Source organism: Eleutherodactylus coqui, chromosome 2, assembly GCF_035609145.1.
Source record: "Eleutherodactylus coqui strain aEleCoq1 chromosome 2, aEleCoq1.hap1, whole genome shotgun sequence".
Classification (NCBI taxonomy): domain Eukaryota; kingdom Metazoa; phylum Chordata; class Amphibia; order Anura; family Eleutherodactylidae; genus Eleutherodactylus; species Eleutherodactylus coqui.
In genome coordinates, this window is record NC_089838.1 from 296,125,364 (window position 1) to 296,142,155 (window position 16,792).

Here is a 16,792-nt window from a genome sequence, read left to right on the forward strand (position 1 = left end):
AGCAGGGTCAAGCTAGCAAATCTACTTGCCTTGTAGATGATTACAGTCTATGGGAGATTGCAAGTTCAAAACAGGAGCATAAGTGCGCGCCCAACACAGGGGTTATCCCATTAGGACCCCCCTTGTCAGTATACCCTATTAGGGCATATGAATGCTATAGAGAATGCTTTTCCACTCTTTCACCACCCGAGCAATCTGGGGATTCCAGCATTAGTATGGTTCACCAATTAGCCCGAAAAATATTAAGCACCTTAGACTAACACAAGCCATTGACTCTGCACTTTGTTTGTCCTCGTTCTAGTTTTGAATCATTGATATTTATTGCTTCCCATTATCATATTTTATTTAATATTTATGAACCTGATGCATAATAATTTATTTATATATTTAATTTTAAAAAATAAGCTTTTATTTGCCTAATAACCAAGTGGAACTTCAATAAAATGTGGTGATCCATGATAAAATATGGTCTTTGCCCAGAGAGAAGGTAGAAAAGTGATAAGTGGTGTTGGGCGAACTTTTGAAAAGTTCGGTTCGGTTGGTTTGCCGGACTCCATCAATAAAATCAGTTTAGTCCAAATTAGTTTGAACACAACTGCAACTTCACTAATACCTCTAAAATTAGTGTGTAGCATCAGCGGTGGTCCTTCTGCGGCTCAGCAATTAACAATGTTGCCTCCAACGCTGGGGTCCTAGTTTCAAATCTGACCGAGGACAATCTGCACAGTTTGTATGTTTTCTCTGTGATTCATATTAATCACCTTTATTTATATGGCACATACATATTATGTAGCGCTTTACATCACTTGGAGTTTTTGGAGTGCAGGAGGAAACCCATACAAACACAGGGAGAACATGCAAACTCCAAACAGATGTTGTCCTTGGTCAGATTAGAACCCAGGACCCCAGAAATGCAAGTTAGCAGTTCTAACTGCTGAGGACCACCACCATCATCTGCTTCTAGTGGGTTAGGCTGGACAGAACCGACGGAGGTTTGGGTTCACTCTGAACCGAACTTGTAGCAAAGTTCGACCATATACGGGGTTCGGTCTGTTAAACACTAGTGACAAGGTTAGCTAGAGTCAAGAGTGTTCTACATTCTTTACGTACTTCTGAAACTCGGACCAATCGCCTCCACAGACAGGAGGCTGCCGAGCTAGGATGAAGGCCATTCCTAGCTCCCAAGATAGCTACTTATACAATGTTTGATAATCCCACTGAGGAATTGCTCAGAGTCAGCAGCTATAACATTATACATGTGAGGTTATGAAGAGGAACATCAAGTCTAGAGTAACAATGTACTGCATTGTACCCAGAAGACTAATGCTTGCAGTAAAGTTCTGTAAACCATTGTCTGATAATAAAAGTTGTTACACTCATGAGACTTTCTCCATGTTTATTTCTATGCTGTGCATTCAAAGAAAATCTGTGTAATTGTCCAGTGCAAAAAAAAAAAAGAGTCTCATAAGGTTTTCATCCCTAGGGTAAGACAGACTGCCCTCAATTCTGCGTTCTATCGGAGGTTCTGTCACAGACCTGGCATAAAATATTGGAAGTAATGGCGCTGCATGCAGCACTATATCTTCTGGTTAAATGCCAGGCTGCTGAGCGGAAAATGAACGGACCCCATTATAGTCAGCCTAATATTGTATAGATCCCCCTTCTGTCACCAGAACATTGCCGACCCACTGATGCATGGACTCACATATAAAGGTGTACAATAAAGTTATGCATAGTCTGGCAACTATCTTTTGGAATTGCTGGCATGTCCAATGATGCATGTCCTTTAACCCATATAGAATATGGGGCTTGACTTCATTATTTAGAGATCAACACATTACATGGTACCCAAGTGGGTACAAGGTAATCTTTAGAAGCACCTGAATTTAAGTACAGGTCTTTCTGAAAGTGGTAAGAGGGCAATAGGGAAAAAGGGAGAACAACCCTATAACTTAGAAACCAGCTTCCAACTTTGGCCTGAGAAAGGAATCAGCAGAATGACCCGATTGTGCCTTTTTGCAGCATGATCGTAAATAATTAGGCCCAACGCAGTTATAAGAAATATGGTTAACTACAGTGTTCTACATTGTTAAACCCAATTGAACTACAGGCCACTAAGGGGTTAGCATGAGTATCCAAAGGAGCTGAGCCATCGCCCCCAACAGCGTTTATCATTAAATGGTAAATTTCAACCTTTAGCATTAAAGAAAGTAATCCTGAACACCGCTGTGAATATGTGACAAAATCTGATTAGGCTGGAGGAAAGCCCGAAGGTCGTTGTCCCCCCCCCCCCCCCCCCCCACACACACACTCCCCACTGGCGATCTCAGCCATTTTATTTTCAACATGGTAGGTTCGATCGCCAAGAGCTGAGATTTCATTTTGTAGTGACAAAAAGACCTGTTGTATGTCTTTTTGTATAGATAGCTTAAGATCTACAAGTAGTGTGCGTATCTTTGCTTTGGTTATAGGTGCATCAGAATTTGGTTGCATCTAGGTATGTCTTAGGTTGGGTTCACACGGGACGGAACGGCCGTGGAATTTGAAAGTCCACACAGAAATTCCGCTGCCTGTTTAAAACGGAGACTGATTTGCAAAAATCTTATTCCCACTCTGCAGGCAAGCAACATGGAAACGGACATGCGGCGCAGAATTCAAATCGCGACATGTCAATTTTGTCGCTGTTTCTGCTGCCGTCTCTCTTCTTCTTATGGAGAGAGATTTCCGCAGTGGCTGAAAAACCGGTTCAAACCGCATGCCAAATTTCCGCCGTGGAAATCTCCCGAATTTCCATGCGGTCCCGCTACATACATTCTGCAAGATTTCTGTCCCGCGTGACCCCAGCCTTAGAGGTGTAGTTGCATCAGCTGCCTCCCTATCCTTTTGTAATGAGCGAGGAGTGGGAGGCAGTGAGGGGATGAACCCAGTGGGACTATTAATGGGATCCTCATCAGTGGGTTTCCCTGCAGCAGCATCTATGGCTGTGTCAGGTAATGCTGACGTGGGTAGAGTAATAGGCTCTGAATAGTGGGTGACGGCTGCCGATATGGGCCGGGTTAGAGCCGTGTGAGCAGGAGTCTCTAGGCTTCCTCCGCCACACGCGGCCTGCAGCGCCAGATCTTTTGTAAGTGGTGAGGTTGGGTCATATTTTTCAGCCAATCCCACAGATACTCGATTGGATTGAGATCTGGGAAAATGAAGGCCAAGTCATGACTTTGAACTTTTTGCAATGTTCCTCCCATCGTTCCTGGACAATTTCTGCAGTGTGGCAGGGCGCATCATCCTGGTGTCATCTCTTCTCCAGATAAGTGGCACACGCACCCAGCAGTCCACATGATGTTAAAGAAAATGGGATTCATCAGACCGGGCCTGCCATATGGCAGCAGTCTGCAACCTGTGTATCCTCAGCCAGTCATAGCTACATGTGACCCATGTGGTCACACAAGACACTAGCCATGAGCTTGGAGTGGGGGCAGCAGGCAGATGTAGGCTGGCGGCGATCGTCCGTCCGGCCAGATGATCTTTCTTCATGTGACAGCTTATTGTGGAGCTCATGGCTCTGTCTCCTTCCCTCTTATCTTCCAAGACGCCGCTGTCAGCTCAACAGTGCTCACAACACAATTGCTTAGCTCTGATATTGTATGTATGTACTGCGGTTAGTTTGTGCTGTATTTACGTTTTGAGCTTGGTTCTGGTGCTGTATTTATGCACCGAGGTGGATTTGGTGCTTTATATGGTATGAGCTTAGTTAGTTATAAGCTCTGTCATCCGAGAGGCTGACGAGGATACAGCTGCCATGACGGATACTGCTACCATACTTAACAGCGCATCCTTTGCAGTAATGTTAAGCAGGGACATACTTCTATTGGGCTCATTTACTATTTCAGAGAGCAATCAGGGTTGTTACAGTCACCTTGCTAGGCAGGGATAGTGTCCTAACTGCGCATCTTTGCAGTATTGTACAGGCAGGGATACATCTTTACTGCCTTATTATTAGACATCTGGATAAGTAGGGATATCTGACGGTGCAAATAAACACAAATACGTTTGTAAATAATAAAAAACAGAACTTTATTTAAAAGTAACACAATATTTTTACATCTGAGTGAACCACAAGATTCAGCGACACACAAGGCACCCCTCGGTGACCAGGAAGAATGTAATACTTTGCTGCAGAGTGACGAATGACCTGTTATTTGCAGTCCTTACATTAGGGTACAAATCCATCAAAGATATGAAAAGTAAAGGCAGATGAGAATACTTGGGTGCTGCATTGCGCAAACCTGCGTATGAGCTGCTCTAAAGGGGTAGTCCGGTTACTGGACAGCCCGTTCAATAGGACCCTCTGGGATAAAATAACACAGGCATGCTTACCCCTCCGCAGATGCCCCAGGAAGTCCTATTGAAAACGGGTTGTCCAGTAACCGGACTAGCCCTTTAAAAAAAACAAAAATAACAAAATACTAAAACTTTGGCCTCAGATCCTAACTCTCTGACTCATCGATATGTAACCATAAGAGAACCCAGGGCGCAGCCAGGGAATGTTGGGTTGGAGATATAAACTGAATTAAAGAAGTTTTTCCATTCCAATTCTAAGGATGTGTTGGACTCCATTGATCAATTATGGTACATTCCATTGGAAAACTCCTTAAACGCTATATAACACTTATGGTACCTTCCACCGTCAAAATATCCCTATGTTAAAGGACTGGTCATGAGTCTATGTCAGCGGGGCTGGCTGCATTGCTCTGCAGCCGCAGTCCTGCTGACTATCACTTCCTGTGTTTTCAGAATACTCCCCTCCGTTTATCCATATGGTCTCCTCTCAGATTGGGCTCCTAGGTAGTCTCCTCCATCCACTGACATCCCCTATTAACAGTGATCCATAGGGAACCATCTACTAGATGGCAGATCTAAGAAGAGCCCGTATGTGCAAAGTGAGGCGAGCATCAAGAAAACACAGGCAACGGGGCATTTCGGCTGCAGAGCTATGCCACCAGGTCCTCCTTAATAAGTTGGATTCGGTCTATAAACTTTATCCACCATATTTGCCCTTTATAGGAATAGCAGTGACCAAATCCTGCAATATATAGGGGTATTACTGTTTCAGCAATTGAAGCTTATTCATTGCACAATGAAAAAATGTATATAATATTTCTGTATCAATTCTTTATAGTTTTCTAGTCTCTGCTTGCTGTCAGTGAATGGAAATCTACTTTCATTTCACATTCTATCTTGAACACACAGGACTGCGCCCGTTACAAGACAGAACCCTAACCAGTGGACCCCCTCTGTTTCGATCACATGACCAGGACAGATTTTTGTTTATCCGTTAAGGTTCCCAATGTATAACAGAAAGCAGGTTTGTTGATATCTTCATTATACTCTGAATAACCTTTAATGGGGAAGGGGGGGGGGGAGGGAAAAAAAAATAATAAAACAAAAAAAAGAAAATAGAAAAGGAAATTAATGTTAAGGCTCCCATGGAGGACTCCTTCTGCCATCGACTTCAGTTTCCACATGGTAAAGCACGTCTGCTAAGGTGTGCTCGACAACCGCCTTCCACGCCATGTCGCTCATCTGTAGGGATTTAATAAAAAAAAAAAAAATGTTTATTTCAACGTGATCCAGCACATTATAAAACAAAAAAAAAAAAAAGTGACTTTTGAAAAACGGTCATCGGATCATTCAAAAAGTTTGGAAGAACTTTGAGAGTAATTTCACAAGATCAGAAGTCTGAGCGAAGAAAAACAAAACCAAAGTCCTCTGCGGAGATTGAGCTGAAGGTTCTCTACTGTAAAGGCCAAAGGCACAAGGCCGCATCTTCCGGCTGTGTGTAAGCCATGTACTTTACGGACAGCACCCAGTCCCGTTAGGAGGCTTTTCACGGGCATACAGTTTTCAGACTAATGGTCCATGTAAAGAAACAACACAAAACCAAGTTTCTGCATGTTCTTCCTGGCCCGTTTTCATGTATTAGAACAGGCTATGCAATGTGTAGAGTCCCTGTAGATCAGACGGCACACGGATGGGCGTCTTGGTGCTGCCCGAGTGCAAATAGTTTTATGGCCTTTGGTTTTAGTAGGGGAGTTCTATATGCTTTCAATAACCATATGACAATCCAGCACCTATCAATCCCGGATTAAAGGGATTTTACCACATATATTACTTAAAGGGGTTGTCCCGCGCCGAAACTGTTTTTTTTTTTATTCAATAGGCCCCCCGTTCGGCGCGAGACAAACCCGATGCATGTGTTAAAAAAAAAAAAAAAACACGGATAGTGCTTACCCGAATCCCGGCGCTGCGGCGACTTCTTCCTTACCTTGCGAAGATGGCCGCCGGGATCTTCACCCACGGTGGACCGCAGGTCTTCTCCCATGGTGCACCGTGGGCTCTGTGCGTTCCATTGCCGATTCCAGCCTCCTGATTGGCTGGAATCGGCACACGTGACGGGGCGGAGCTACGAGGAGCAGCTCTCCGGCACGAGCGGCCCCATTCACCAGGGAGAAGACCGGACTGCGCAAGCGCGTCCAATCGGGCGATTAGACGCTGAAATTAGACGGCACCATGGAGACGAGGACGCCAGCAACGGAACAGGTAAGTGAATAACTTCTGTATGGCTCATAATTAATGCACAATGTACATTACAAAGTGCATTAATATGGCCATACAGAAGTGTATAACCCCACTTGCTTTCGCGGGACAACCCCTTTAATTCAACGATTCTATTCTTTCCTTCACGAATTCAAACTCTAGAGTTGTCTATACGCCTTCTTTTAGCAGCCTTGCCCATAAAATGGTCGCAGTATTCTGCTGAAAGATTTGCAAGGTAATACCAAGAATTTGTTTCTTTGAAGCAATTTGCATCATATACAAATCTCCATCTTCTTTTAGGAGACATATTGCTCCCTTGATGGCCTCTCCTTCGGAAACGTCATAGATAGTAGATTTAGCGAGGGGACCAATCAGCTGTTTGTCAGGCCAGTGTGGTGGTGCACTGAGATTTCTGCAGCAAGCAGACAGCTCCGATCCCGATGCAGTGGTCAGGCTTGGTATTACAGGCAAAGTTCCCATTTTTGTGCAGTCTGCTTCCTGCACAAATACAATGGCCAGGCAAACAGGTGTTGGACGAATGGCGGGTCCCACTGATCTACTATTTATAGTCTATCCTGCGGAAAGGCATCATTGGTTTACAGCTGGAAACCCCCTTTAAATATAGTACAATACAAACCCTTACCGGACGGAAAGACAGGTCCTTTGGTGGATACTTAAAATGAGGTCCAAAATTAATAGAAACCTATACAAAAAAAAAAACAAAAAAGAGCATATTGGAGTTTTATTAAAGCAAAATAAATTTTAAAAAATTCTATGTAAAGCTGCATTTACTCTACACTTACTGTGCAGCCTTTGTAGAGAGATATAGCCGGGAAATATACACCTTCGAAAACATCTTTGTAGGCCACGCCTTTACTGGCCCCATTCTTGTAAAATATGATCTATGTTGGAGAAAAAGAAAAAAAACTGAAGTAGTCACAAAAAGCCGTATCAAAGGTAACACTAGACCTAGAAGTAAACAGGAGGTAATCTCGCCCCTGCATGTTCCTGAACCAGTGTGGCAGAAATCCTGCAGCGAACATAAGGGTTAGGGCCTGTTCACACCTCCTTATGGCCTCCATCCAGGGGGTCCGTTGGGGTTCCCAGTTCAAATCACGAAAACCTCATCCCTGGATGGGACCCGAATGGAACCGCTTGCGGACATTTTTGAAAACTGATGGACTGTGGAGCTTTTGAACAAGTGGCCTTGTAGACAGGGCAGAGGGGGAAGGCATCTGCTGCAGTCTGTTCTTACCTTTTATTATTCAGGTTTTGTGTATTAAGTAAAATTTGGGAAATTGTCCTGGCAGCAAGATGGTTAAAGAGCAAAACACACCTTAAAGGGGTGGTCTGGTACAGATGACTCTACCCGTGCCATGTACTCTAGAAGGGACCATTGTATTTTAGTTTTGACTATTCCTCCGCTGGTGTATTGCAAGGTCCATGTAAGAAAAGTCTCTTTAGGGGTAACCATTTCATAGTCAAAAACCTAAAGACCTGTCCCTTTTGTCCATATGACCAATTACAGCACAGGAGTGGTGGGTTCAGTTCCTCTTTATTAGCCAGAGTGGGGGAAGCCCACTGCAAAAAAATTGACTCTTAGGGTACCTACCCACTTGCGATTTTTTTCCCTGTGATGTTTTGCGTTTTTTCTCAAGAGCAATTAGTATAGAATGTGTTCTTGTCCATCTGGGGTTTTTTTTCCGTTTCGTGGGGTTTTTTCACATAGGAACTGTCAGTTGCATATGTCTCCTTATTTTTCTCTTAATGCACCCATGATTGTCAATGGAGGGCTGCAAAAAACGCCGCGTTTTTCACGCGTGAAAATCGGCAACGCAAGTGGGTAGGCACCCTTAATCTGTAGTATTCAGCGGGAGCATGTACTGTATGGTCACCCATCGATATCAATGAGCACCTTGAAACATTGCTCACATCCCCCATCCAGATTCCTTTTCCCAGCCATCACGTCAGTTCTAGAACTGCATAAGGAAAAGACAACCCCTTTAATATTGGGCAAGAGGTCCATAAATAAAGCGTTCCTTTACAGACCACTATTGTTCGAATAGTTGCTGGAAATAGTTGCTGCAATGAGTTTTTAGCGTAGAAACAATTCTTGTTCAATTGTTCAACTTTGTGGTCATTGAAGCACAGCAAGTTATTGGCTAGTTGTGGAAAGTCAACGATTCCTTGCTTACACCAGAGTAATTAATCAGTGACCATTTTTTAGCTGAGCTGAACCATCGCTCGTCAGACTGTTGGTGGTCGTGTTCACACAGAACAATTATTGCTTCCATTCGCTCTTTCGAGCAACTATTTGGACAGTAGTCACTCTGTGTAAAGTCACCCAAAATCTCTTGAGATGTTCCTACTCCTTGAAAACTGAAGAAGAACTAGAGTGGTAGACAGTTTGATTTGTCACTACTGTTTATTACTGCTTTAATTATGAATGATGGAACATATGAATGTAAATGTTGTCCCACTACAATGTATTTTTGAAAAAAAGTGAAGTTTTCTAAGTGACATTTGTAAAAGGGCAGTACAATTTATTAATATGGATTCTATGGTAAGTTTATAGCTGCTGACTCTACTTACTTAAATAGTATTTATCTAGCCCTCCCTCCAAAAAAAGAGGACCTACATTTAATACAGATTCACACCACTGCATACCCATATTGAGAGTAAAACAGGCTCACTTGTTTGGTTCTTACCCCTTCTCATTCTGTAGCAGTGAGGGGTAGCATGACCCTTTGTTAGCTAATACTTCTATTGCCATAGAGGTGTGCCTTTTTTTCCAACCAATGGGTATTAGGATGTGACTGACTGGAGTTGGTCCCACCCCCTAGGAACTTTTTTTAAATAACATTTATATTCAGTCATTTTTTTAGTTATCTGTTTCTGGGAATGCTGGGTAACTACCAGTGTAATCGTCACCCAATTTTCCTAGACCACTAAGTCTGCCATGTCATGAAGCAACAGAGAAAGGCTAAATTTAAATATATAACAGGGATGCATGTCTAGAGAGAGAAGTACTATCAGCCACATGAGGTTCCAAATACAGAGATTTGTTCCAGTAAATGTAATAGATAATTGAATATTGTTGGTGGTTTATATGATCTTGCACTTTGATCATATAGTATACACAGTGACATTCTTTTAAGCCAATACCCAATAGTTCAGACATAAATAAAAGGGGGACAATGCCATAGTATATGTAACTGAGTGTGTTTATATTGTATCTTCCTATAGTTTTTACTTGGTTTTCTATCAGTGACATACAAAGTCCACTTATTAGGGGGCTGGATTTTAACCCCCAGGACACAAAGGGTCTTGGTGTATGTTTTCCCCTCCGCTCTCTTTCCATGACCCATAAGACATTTCTCAGTCCATTGATATCAAGTAATTCAGTTCCTCTGGAGAGAAGAGTTCTGCTCTAATTCTAGCCTCCCACTAGATAAAGGGATCAAACAACTCTTGGGCCCCTCCCTCAATGGGCCCCTTAACAACCATATGATCCGCCTTTATTAAACATACATTTAGTACAGTTAAACAATTATATACCTCTGTAGTAGCCCAATTACGGCTCTGTACAAAATGGAGCCATATTATGGCCATCACAATTTGTCTTCCCTCTCTATGGCTTTATTGGTGTAAAATCAAGCTTCTTATAGTCCCCACGTGACCGGTTTCTACATAGCTGTATGTAATCTTATGACTATTTAGGCCATTCTACAAAATTGCCTGCCCTGAAAGATGTAAGTTACTACAGCATAAGGTGAAATTGTGCAAGGCATCATCTACGGGGACAATTTTTGATAGCAGGGTCAAGCTAGCAAATCTACTTGCCTTGTAGATGATTACAGTCTATGGGAGATTGCAAGTTCAAAACAGGAGCATAAGTGCGCGCCCAACACAGGGGTTATCCCATTAGGACCCCCCTTGTCAGTATACCCTATTAGGGCATATGGATGCTATAGAAAATGCTTTTCCGCTCTTTCACCACCCAAGCAATCTGGGGATTCCAGCCTTAGTATGGTTCACCAATTAGCCCAAAAAATATTAAGCACCTTAGACTAACACAAGCCATTGACTCTGCACTTTGTTTGTCCTCGTTCTAGTTTTGAATCATTGATATTTATTGCTTCCCATTATCCTATTTTATTTAATATTTATGAACCTGATGCATAATAATTTATTTATATATTTAATTTTAAAAATAAGCTTTTATTTGCCTAATAACCAAGTGGAACTTCAATAAAATGTGGTGATCCATGATAAAATATGGTCTTTGCCCAGAGAGAAGGCAGAAAAGTGATAAGTGGTGTTGGGCGAACTTTTGAAAAGTTTGGTTCGGTTGGTTTGCCGGACTCCATCAATAAAATCAGTTTAGTCCAAATTAGTTTGAACACAACTGCAACTTCACTAATACCTCTACAATTAGTGTGTAGCATCAGCGGTGGTCCTTCTGCGGCTCAGCAATTAACAATGCTGCCTCCAACGCTGGGGTCCTAGTTTCAAATCTGACCGAGGACAATCTGCACAGTTTGTATGTTTTCTCTGTCATTCATATTAATCACCTTTATTTACATGGCACATACATATTATGTAGCGCTTTACATCACTTGGAGTTTTTGGAGTGCAGGAGGAAACCCATACAAACACAGGGAGAACATGCAAACTCCAAACAGATGTTGTCCTTGGTCAGATTAGAACCCAGGACCCCAGAAATGCAAGTTAACAGTTCTAACTGCTGAGGACCACCACCATCATCTTCTTCTAGTGGGTTAGGCTGGAAAGAACCGACGGAGGTTTGGGTTCACTCTGAACCGAACTTGTAGCAAAGTTCGACCATATACAGGGTTCAGTCTGTTAAACACTAGTGACAAGGTTAGCTAGAGTCAAGCGTGTTCTACATTCTTTACGTACTTCTGAAACTCGGACCAATCGCCTCCACAGACAGGAGGCTGCCGTTTTCTGAATGAAGGCCATTCCTAGCTCCCAAGATAGCTACTTATACAATGTTTGATAATCCCACTGAGGAATTGCTCAGAGTCAGCAGCTATAACATTATACATGTGAGGTTATGAAGAGGAACATCAAGTCTAGAGTAACAATGTACTGCATTGTACCCAGAAGACTAATGCTTGCACTAAAGTTCTGTAAACCATTGTCTGATAATAAAAGTTGTTACACTCATGAGACGTTCTCCATGTTTATTTCTATGCTGTGCATTCAAAGAAAATCTGTGTAATTGTCCAGTGCAAAAAAAAAAAAAAGAGTCTCATAAGGTTTTCATCCCTAGGGTAAGACAGACTGCCTTCAATTCTGCGTTCTATCGGAGGTTCTGTCACAGACCTGGCATAAAATATTGGAAGTAATGGCGCTGCATGCAGAACTATATCTAATGGTAAAATGCCAGGCTGCTGAGCGGAAAATGAACGGACCCCATTATAGTCAGCCTAATATTGTATAGATCCCCCTTCTGTCACCAAAACATTGCCGACCCACTGATGCATGGACTCACATATAAAGGTGTACAATAAAGTTATGCATAGTCTGGCAACTATCTTTTGGAATTGCTGGCATGTCCAATGATTCATGTCCTTTAACCCATATAGACTATGGGGCTTGACTTGATTATTTAGAGATCAACACATTACATGGTACCCAAGTGTACTGGTGGATATGAGGTGATTTTACAAGGTAATCTTTAGAGGCACCTGAATTTAAGTACAGGTCTTTCTGAAAGTGGTAAGAGGGCAATAGGGTAAAAAGGGAGAACAACCCTATAACTTAGAAACCAGCTTCAAAATTTGGCCTGAGAAAGGAATCAGCAGAATGACCCGATTGTGCCTTTTTGCAGCATGATCGTAAATAATTAGGCCCAACGCAGTTATAAGAAATATGGTTAACTACAGTGTTCTACATTGTTAAACCCAATTGAACTACAGGCCACTAAGGGGTTAGCATGAGTATCCAAAGAAGCTGAGTAGAGATGAGCGAGCGTACTCGGATAAGCACTACTCGCTCGAGTAATTGGCTTTATCCGAGTATCACTGTGCTCGGGGCTAAAGATTCGGGTGCCGGCACGGAGCGGTGAGCTGCAGGGGAGAGCGGGGAGGAACGGAGGTAAGATCTTTCTCTCCCTCTCTCCCGCCCGCTCTCCCCTGCGACTCACCTGTCAGCCGCAGCGGCACCCGAATCTTTAGACCCGAGCACAGCGATACTCGGATAAAGCCAATTACTCGAGCGAGTAGTGCTTATCCGAGTACGCTCGCTCATCTCTAAAGCTGAGCCATCGCCCCCAACAGCGTTTATCATTGAATGGTAAATTTCAACCTTTAGCATTAAAGAAAGTAATCCTTAACACCGCTGTGAATATGTGACAAAATCTGATTAGGCTGGAGGAAAGCCCGAAGGTCGTTGTTCCCCTCCCCACAGGCGATCTCAGCCATTATATTTTCAACATGGTAGGTTCGATCACCAAGAGCTGAGATTTCATTTTGTAGTGACAAAAAGACCTGTTGTATGTCTTTTTGTATAGATCTCTTAAGATCTACAAGTAGTGTGCGTATCTTTGCTTTGGTTATAGGTGCATCAGAATTTGGTTGCATCTAGGTATGTCTTAGGTTGGGTTCACACAGGATGGAATGGCCGTGGAATTTGAAAGTCCACACAGAAATTCTGCCTGTTTAAAACGGAGACTGATTTGCAAAAATCTTATTCCCACTCTGCAGGCAAGCAGCATGGAAACGGACATGCGGGGCAGAATTCGAATCGCGACATGTCAATTTTGTCGCTGTTTCCGCTGCCCTCTCTTCTTCTTATGGAGAGAGATTTCCGCAGTGGCTGAAAAACCGGTTCAAACCGCATGCCAAATTTCCGCCGTGGAAATCTCCCGAATTTCCATGCGGTCCCGCTACATACATTCTGCAAGATTTCTGTCCCGCGTGACCCCAGCCTTAGAGGTGTAGTTGCATCAGCTGCCTCTCTACCCTTTTGTAATGAGCGAGGAGTGGGAGGCAGTGAGGGGATGAACCCAGTGGGACTATTAATGGCATCCTCATCAGTGGGTTTCCCTGCAGCTGCATCTATGGCTGTGTCAGGTAATGCTGACGTGGGTAGAGTAATAGGCTGTGAATAGCGGGTGACCGCTGCCGATATGGACCGGGTTAGAGCCGTGTGAGCAGGAGTCTCTAGGCTTCCTCCGCCACACGCGGCCTGCAGCGCCAGATCTTCAGAGTATTGTAAGTGGTGAGGTTGGGTCATATTTTTCAGCCAATCCCACAGATACTCGATTGGATTGAGATCTGGGAAAATGAAGGCCAAGTCATGACTTTGAACTTTTTGCAATGTTCCTCCCATCGTTCCTGGACAATTTCTGCAGTGTGGCAGGGCGCATCATCCTGGTGTCATCTCTTCTCCAGATAAGTGGCACACGCACCCAGCAGTCCACATGATGTAAAAGAAAATGTGATTCATCAGACCGGGCCTGCCATATGGCAGCAGTCTGCAACCTGTGTATCCTCAGCCAGTCATAGCTGCATATGACCCATGTGGTCACACAAGACACTAGCCATGAGCTTGGAGTGGGGGCAGCAGGCAGATGTAGGCTGGCAGCGATCGTCCACCCCGCCAGATGATCTTTCTTCATGTGACAGCTTATTGTGGAGCTCATGGCTCTGTCTCCTTCCCTCTTATCTTCCAAGACGCCGCTGTCAGCTCAACAGTGCTCACAACACAATTGCTTAGCTCTGATATTGTATGTATGTACTGCGGTTAGTTTGTGCTGTATTTACGTTTTGAGCTTGGTTCTGGTGCTGTATTTATGCACCGAGGTGGATTTGGTGCTTTATATGGTATGAGCTTAGTTAGTTATAAGCTCTGTCATCTGAGAGGCTGACGAGGATACAGCTGCCATGACGGATACTGCTACCATACTTAACAGCGCATCCTTTGCAGTAATGTTAAGCAGGGACATACTTCTATTGGGCTCATTTACTATTTCAGAGAGCAATCAGGGTTGTTACAGTCACCTTGCTAGGCAGGGATAGTGTCCTAACTGCGCATCTTTGCAGTATTGTACAGGCAGGGATACATCTTTACTGCCTTATTATTAGACATCTGGATAAGTAGGGATATCTGACGGTGCAAATAAACACAAATACGTTTGTAAATAATAAAAAACAGAACTTTATTTAAAAGTAACACAATATTTTTACATCTGAGTGAACCACAAGATTCAGCGACACACAAGGCACCCCTCGGTGACCAGGAAGAATGTAATACTTTGCTGCAGAGTGACGAATGACCTGTTATTTGCAGTCCTTACATTAGGGTACAAATCCATCAAAGATATGAAAAGTAAAGGCAGATGAGAATACTTGGGTGCTGCATTGCGCAAACCTGCGTATGAGCTGCTCTAAAGGGGTAGTCCGGTTACTGGACAGCCCGTTCAATAGGACCCTCTGGGATAAAATAACACAGGCATGCTTACCCCTCCGCAGATGCCCCAGGAAGTCCTATTGAAAACGGGTTGTCCAGTAACCGGACAACCCCTTTAAAAAAAAATAAAAAATAACAAAAAACTAAAACTTTGGCCTCAGATCTTAACTCTCTGACTCATCGATATGTAACCATAAGAGAACCCAGGGCGCAGCCAGGGAATGTTGGGTTGGAGATATAAACTGAATTAAAGAAGTTTTTCCATTCCAATTCTAAGGATCTGTTGGACTCCATTGATCAATTATGGTACATTCCATTGGAAAACTCCTTAAACGCTATATAACACTTATGGTACCTTCCACCGTCAAAATATCCCTATGTTAAAGGACTGGTCATGAGTCTATGTCAGCGGGGCTGGCTGCAGCAGCAGTCCTGCTGACTATCACTTCCTGTGTTTTCAGAATACTCCCCTCCGTTTATCCATATGGTTTCCTTTCAGATTCGGCTCCTAGGTAGTCTCCTCCATCCACTGACATCCCCTATTAACAGTGATCCATAGGGAACCATCTACTAGATGGCAGATCTAAGAAGAGCCCGTATGTGCAAAGTGAGGCGAGCATCAAGAAAACACAGGCAACGGGGCATTTCGGCTGCAGAGCTATGCCACCAGGTCCTCCTTAATAAGTTGGATTCGGTCTATAAACTTTATCCACCATATTTGCCCTTTATAGGAATAGCAGTGACCAAATCCTGCAATATATAGGGGTATTACTGTTTCAGCAATTGAAGCTTATTCATTGCACAATGAAAAATGTATATAATATTTCTGTATCAATTCTTTATAGTTTTCTAGTCTCTGCTTGCTGTCAGTGAATGGAAATCTACTTTCATTTCACATTCTATCTTGAACACACAGGACTGCGCCCGTTACAAGACAGAACCCTAACCAGTGGACCCCCTCTGTTTCGATCACATGACCAGGACAGATTTTTGTTTATCCGTTAGAAGAAATCAATAAAGGTTCCCAATGTATAACAGAAAGCAGGTTTGTTGATATCTTCATTATACTCTGAATAACCTTTAATGGGGGGGGGGGGGAAAAAAGAATAATAAAACAAAAAAAAGAAAATAGAAAAGGAAATTAATGTTAAGGCTCCCATGGAGGACTCCTTCTGCCATCGACTTCAGTTTCCACATGGTAAAGCACGTCTGCTAAGGTGTGCTCCACAACCGCCTTCCAGGCCATGTCGCTCATCTGTAGGGATTGAATAAAAAAAAAAAATGTTTATTTCAACGTGATCCAGCACATTAAAAAACAAAAAAATAAAAAGTGACTTTTGAAAAACGGTCATCGGATCATTCAAAAAGTTTGGAAGAACTTTGAGAGTAATTTCACAAGATCAGAAGTCTGAGCGAAGAAAAACAAAACAAGCATAAAAGTCCTCTGCGGAGATTGAGCTGAAGGTTCTCTACTGTAAAGGCCAAAGGCACAAGGCCGCATCTTCCGGCTGTGTGTAAGCCATGTACTTTACGGACAGCACCCAGTCCCGTTAGGAGGCTTTTCACGGGCATACAGTTTTCAGACTAATGGTCCATGTAAAGAAACAACACAAAACCAAGTTTCTGCATGTTCTTCCTGGCCCGTTTTCATGTATTAGAACAGGCTATGCAATGTGTAGAGTCCCTGTAGATCAGACGGCACACGGATGGGCGTCTTGGTGCTGCCTGAGTGCAAATAGTTTTATGGCCTTTGGTT

The 16,792-nt window shown here is 43.2% G+C and overlaps 1 protein-coding gene across 2 annotated transcripts in view; it reads right to left on the minus strand.

The window, feature by feature from the left end:
- Window positions 1–5,420: 5,420 nt before the first annotated feature.
- ASH2L (ASH2 like, histone lysine methyltransferase complex subunit) overlaps window positions 5,421–16,792 on the minus strand; it is a 28,554-nt gene continuing 17,182 nt past the window's right edge. Inside the window, exons 14-16 of one of the 2 annotated variants that reach the window (XM_066593363.1) lie at window positions 7,398–7,496; window positions 7,238–7,297; window positions 5,421–5,580 (exon numbers count right to left, since the gene is read on the minus strand). In XM_066593363.1, coding sequence (XP_066449460.1) covers window positions 5,473–5,580; window positions 7,238–7,297; window positions 7,398–7,496 — 267 coding nt within the window. In that variant the 3' untranslated portion in view covers window positions 5,421–5,472. Of the gene's footprint in view, window positions 5,581–7,237; window positions 7,298–7,397; window positions 7,497–14,760; window positions 16,292–16,792 lie in introns of those variants that run through there. The other variant, XM_066593364.1, reaches the window with a different exon arrangement.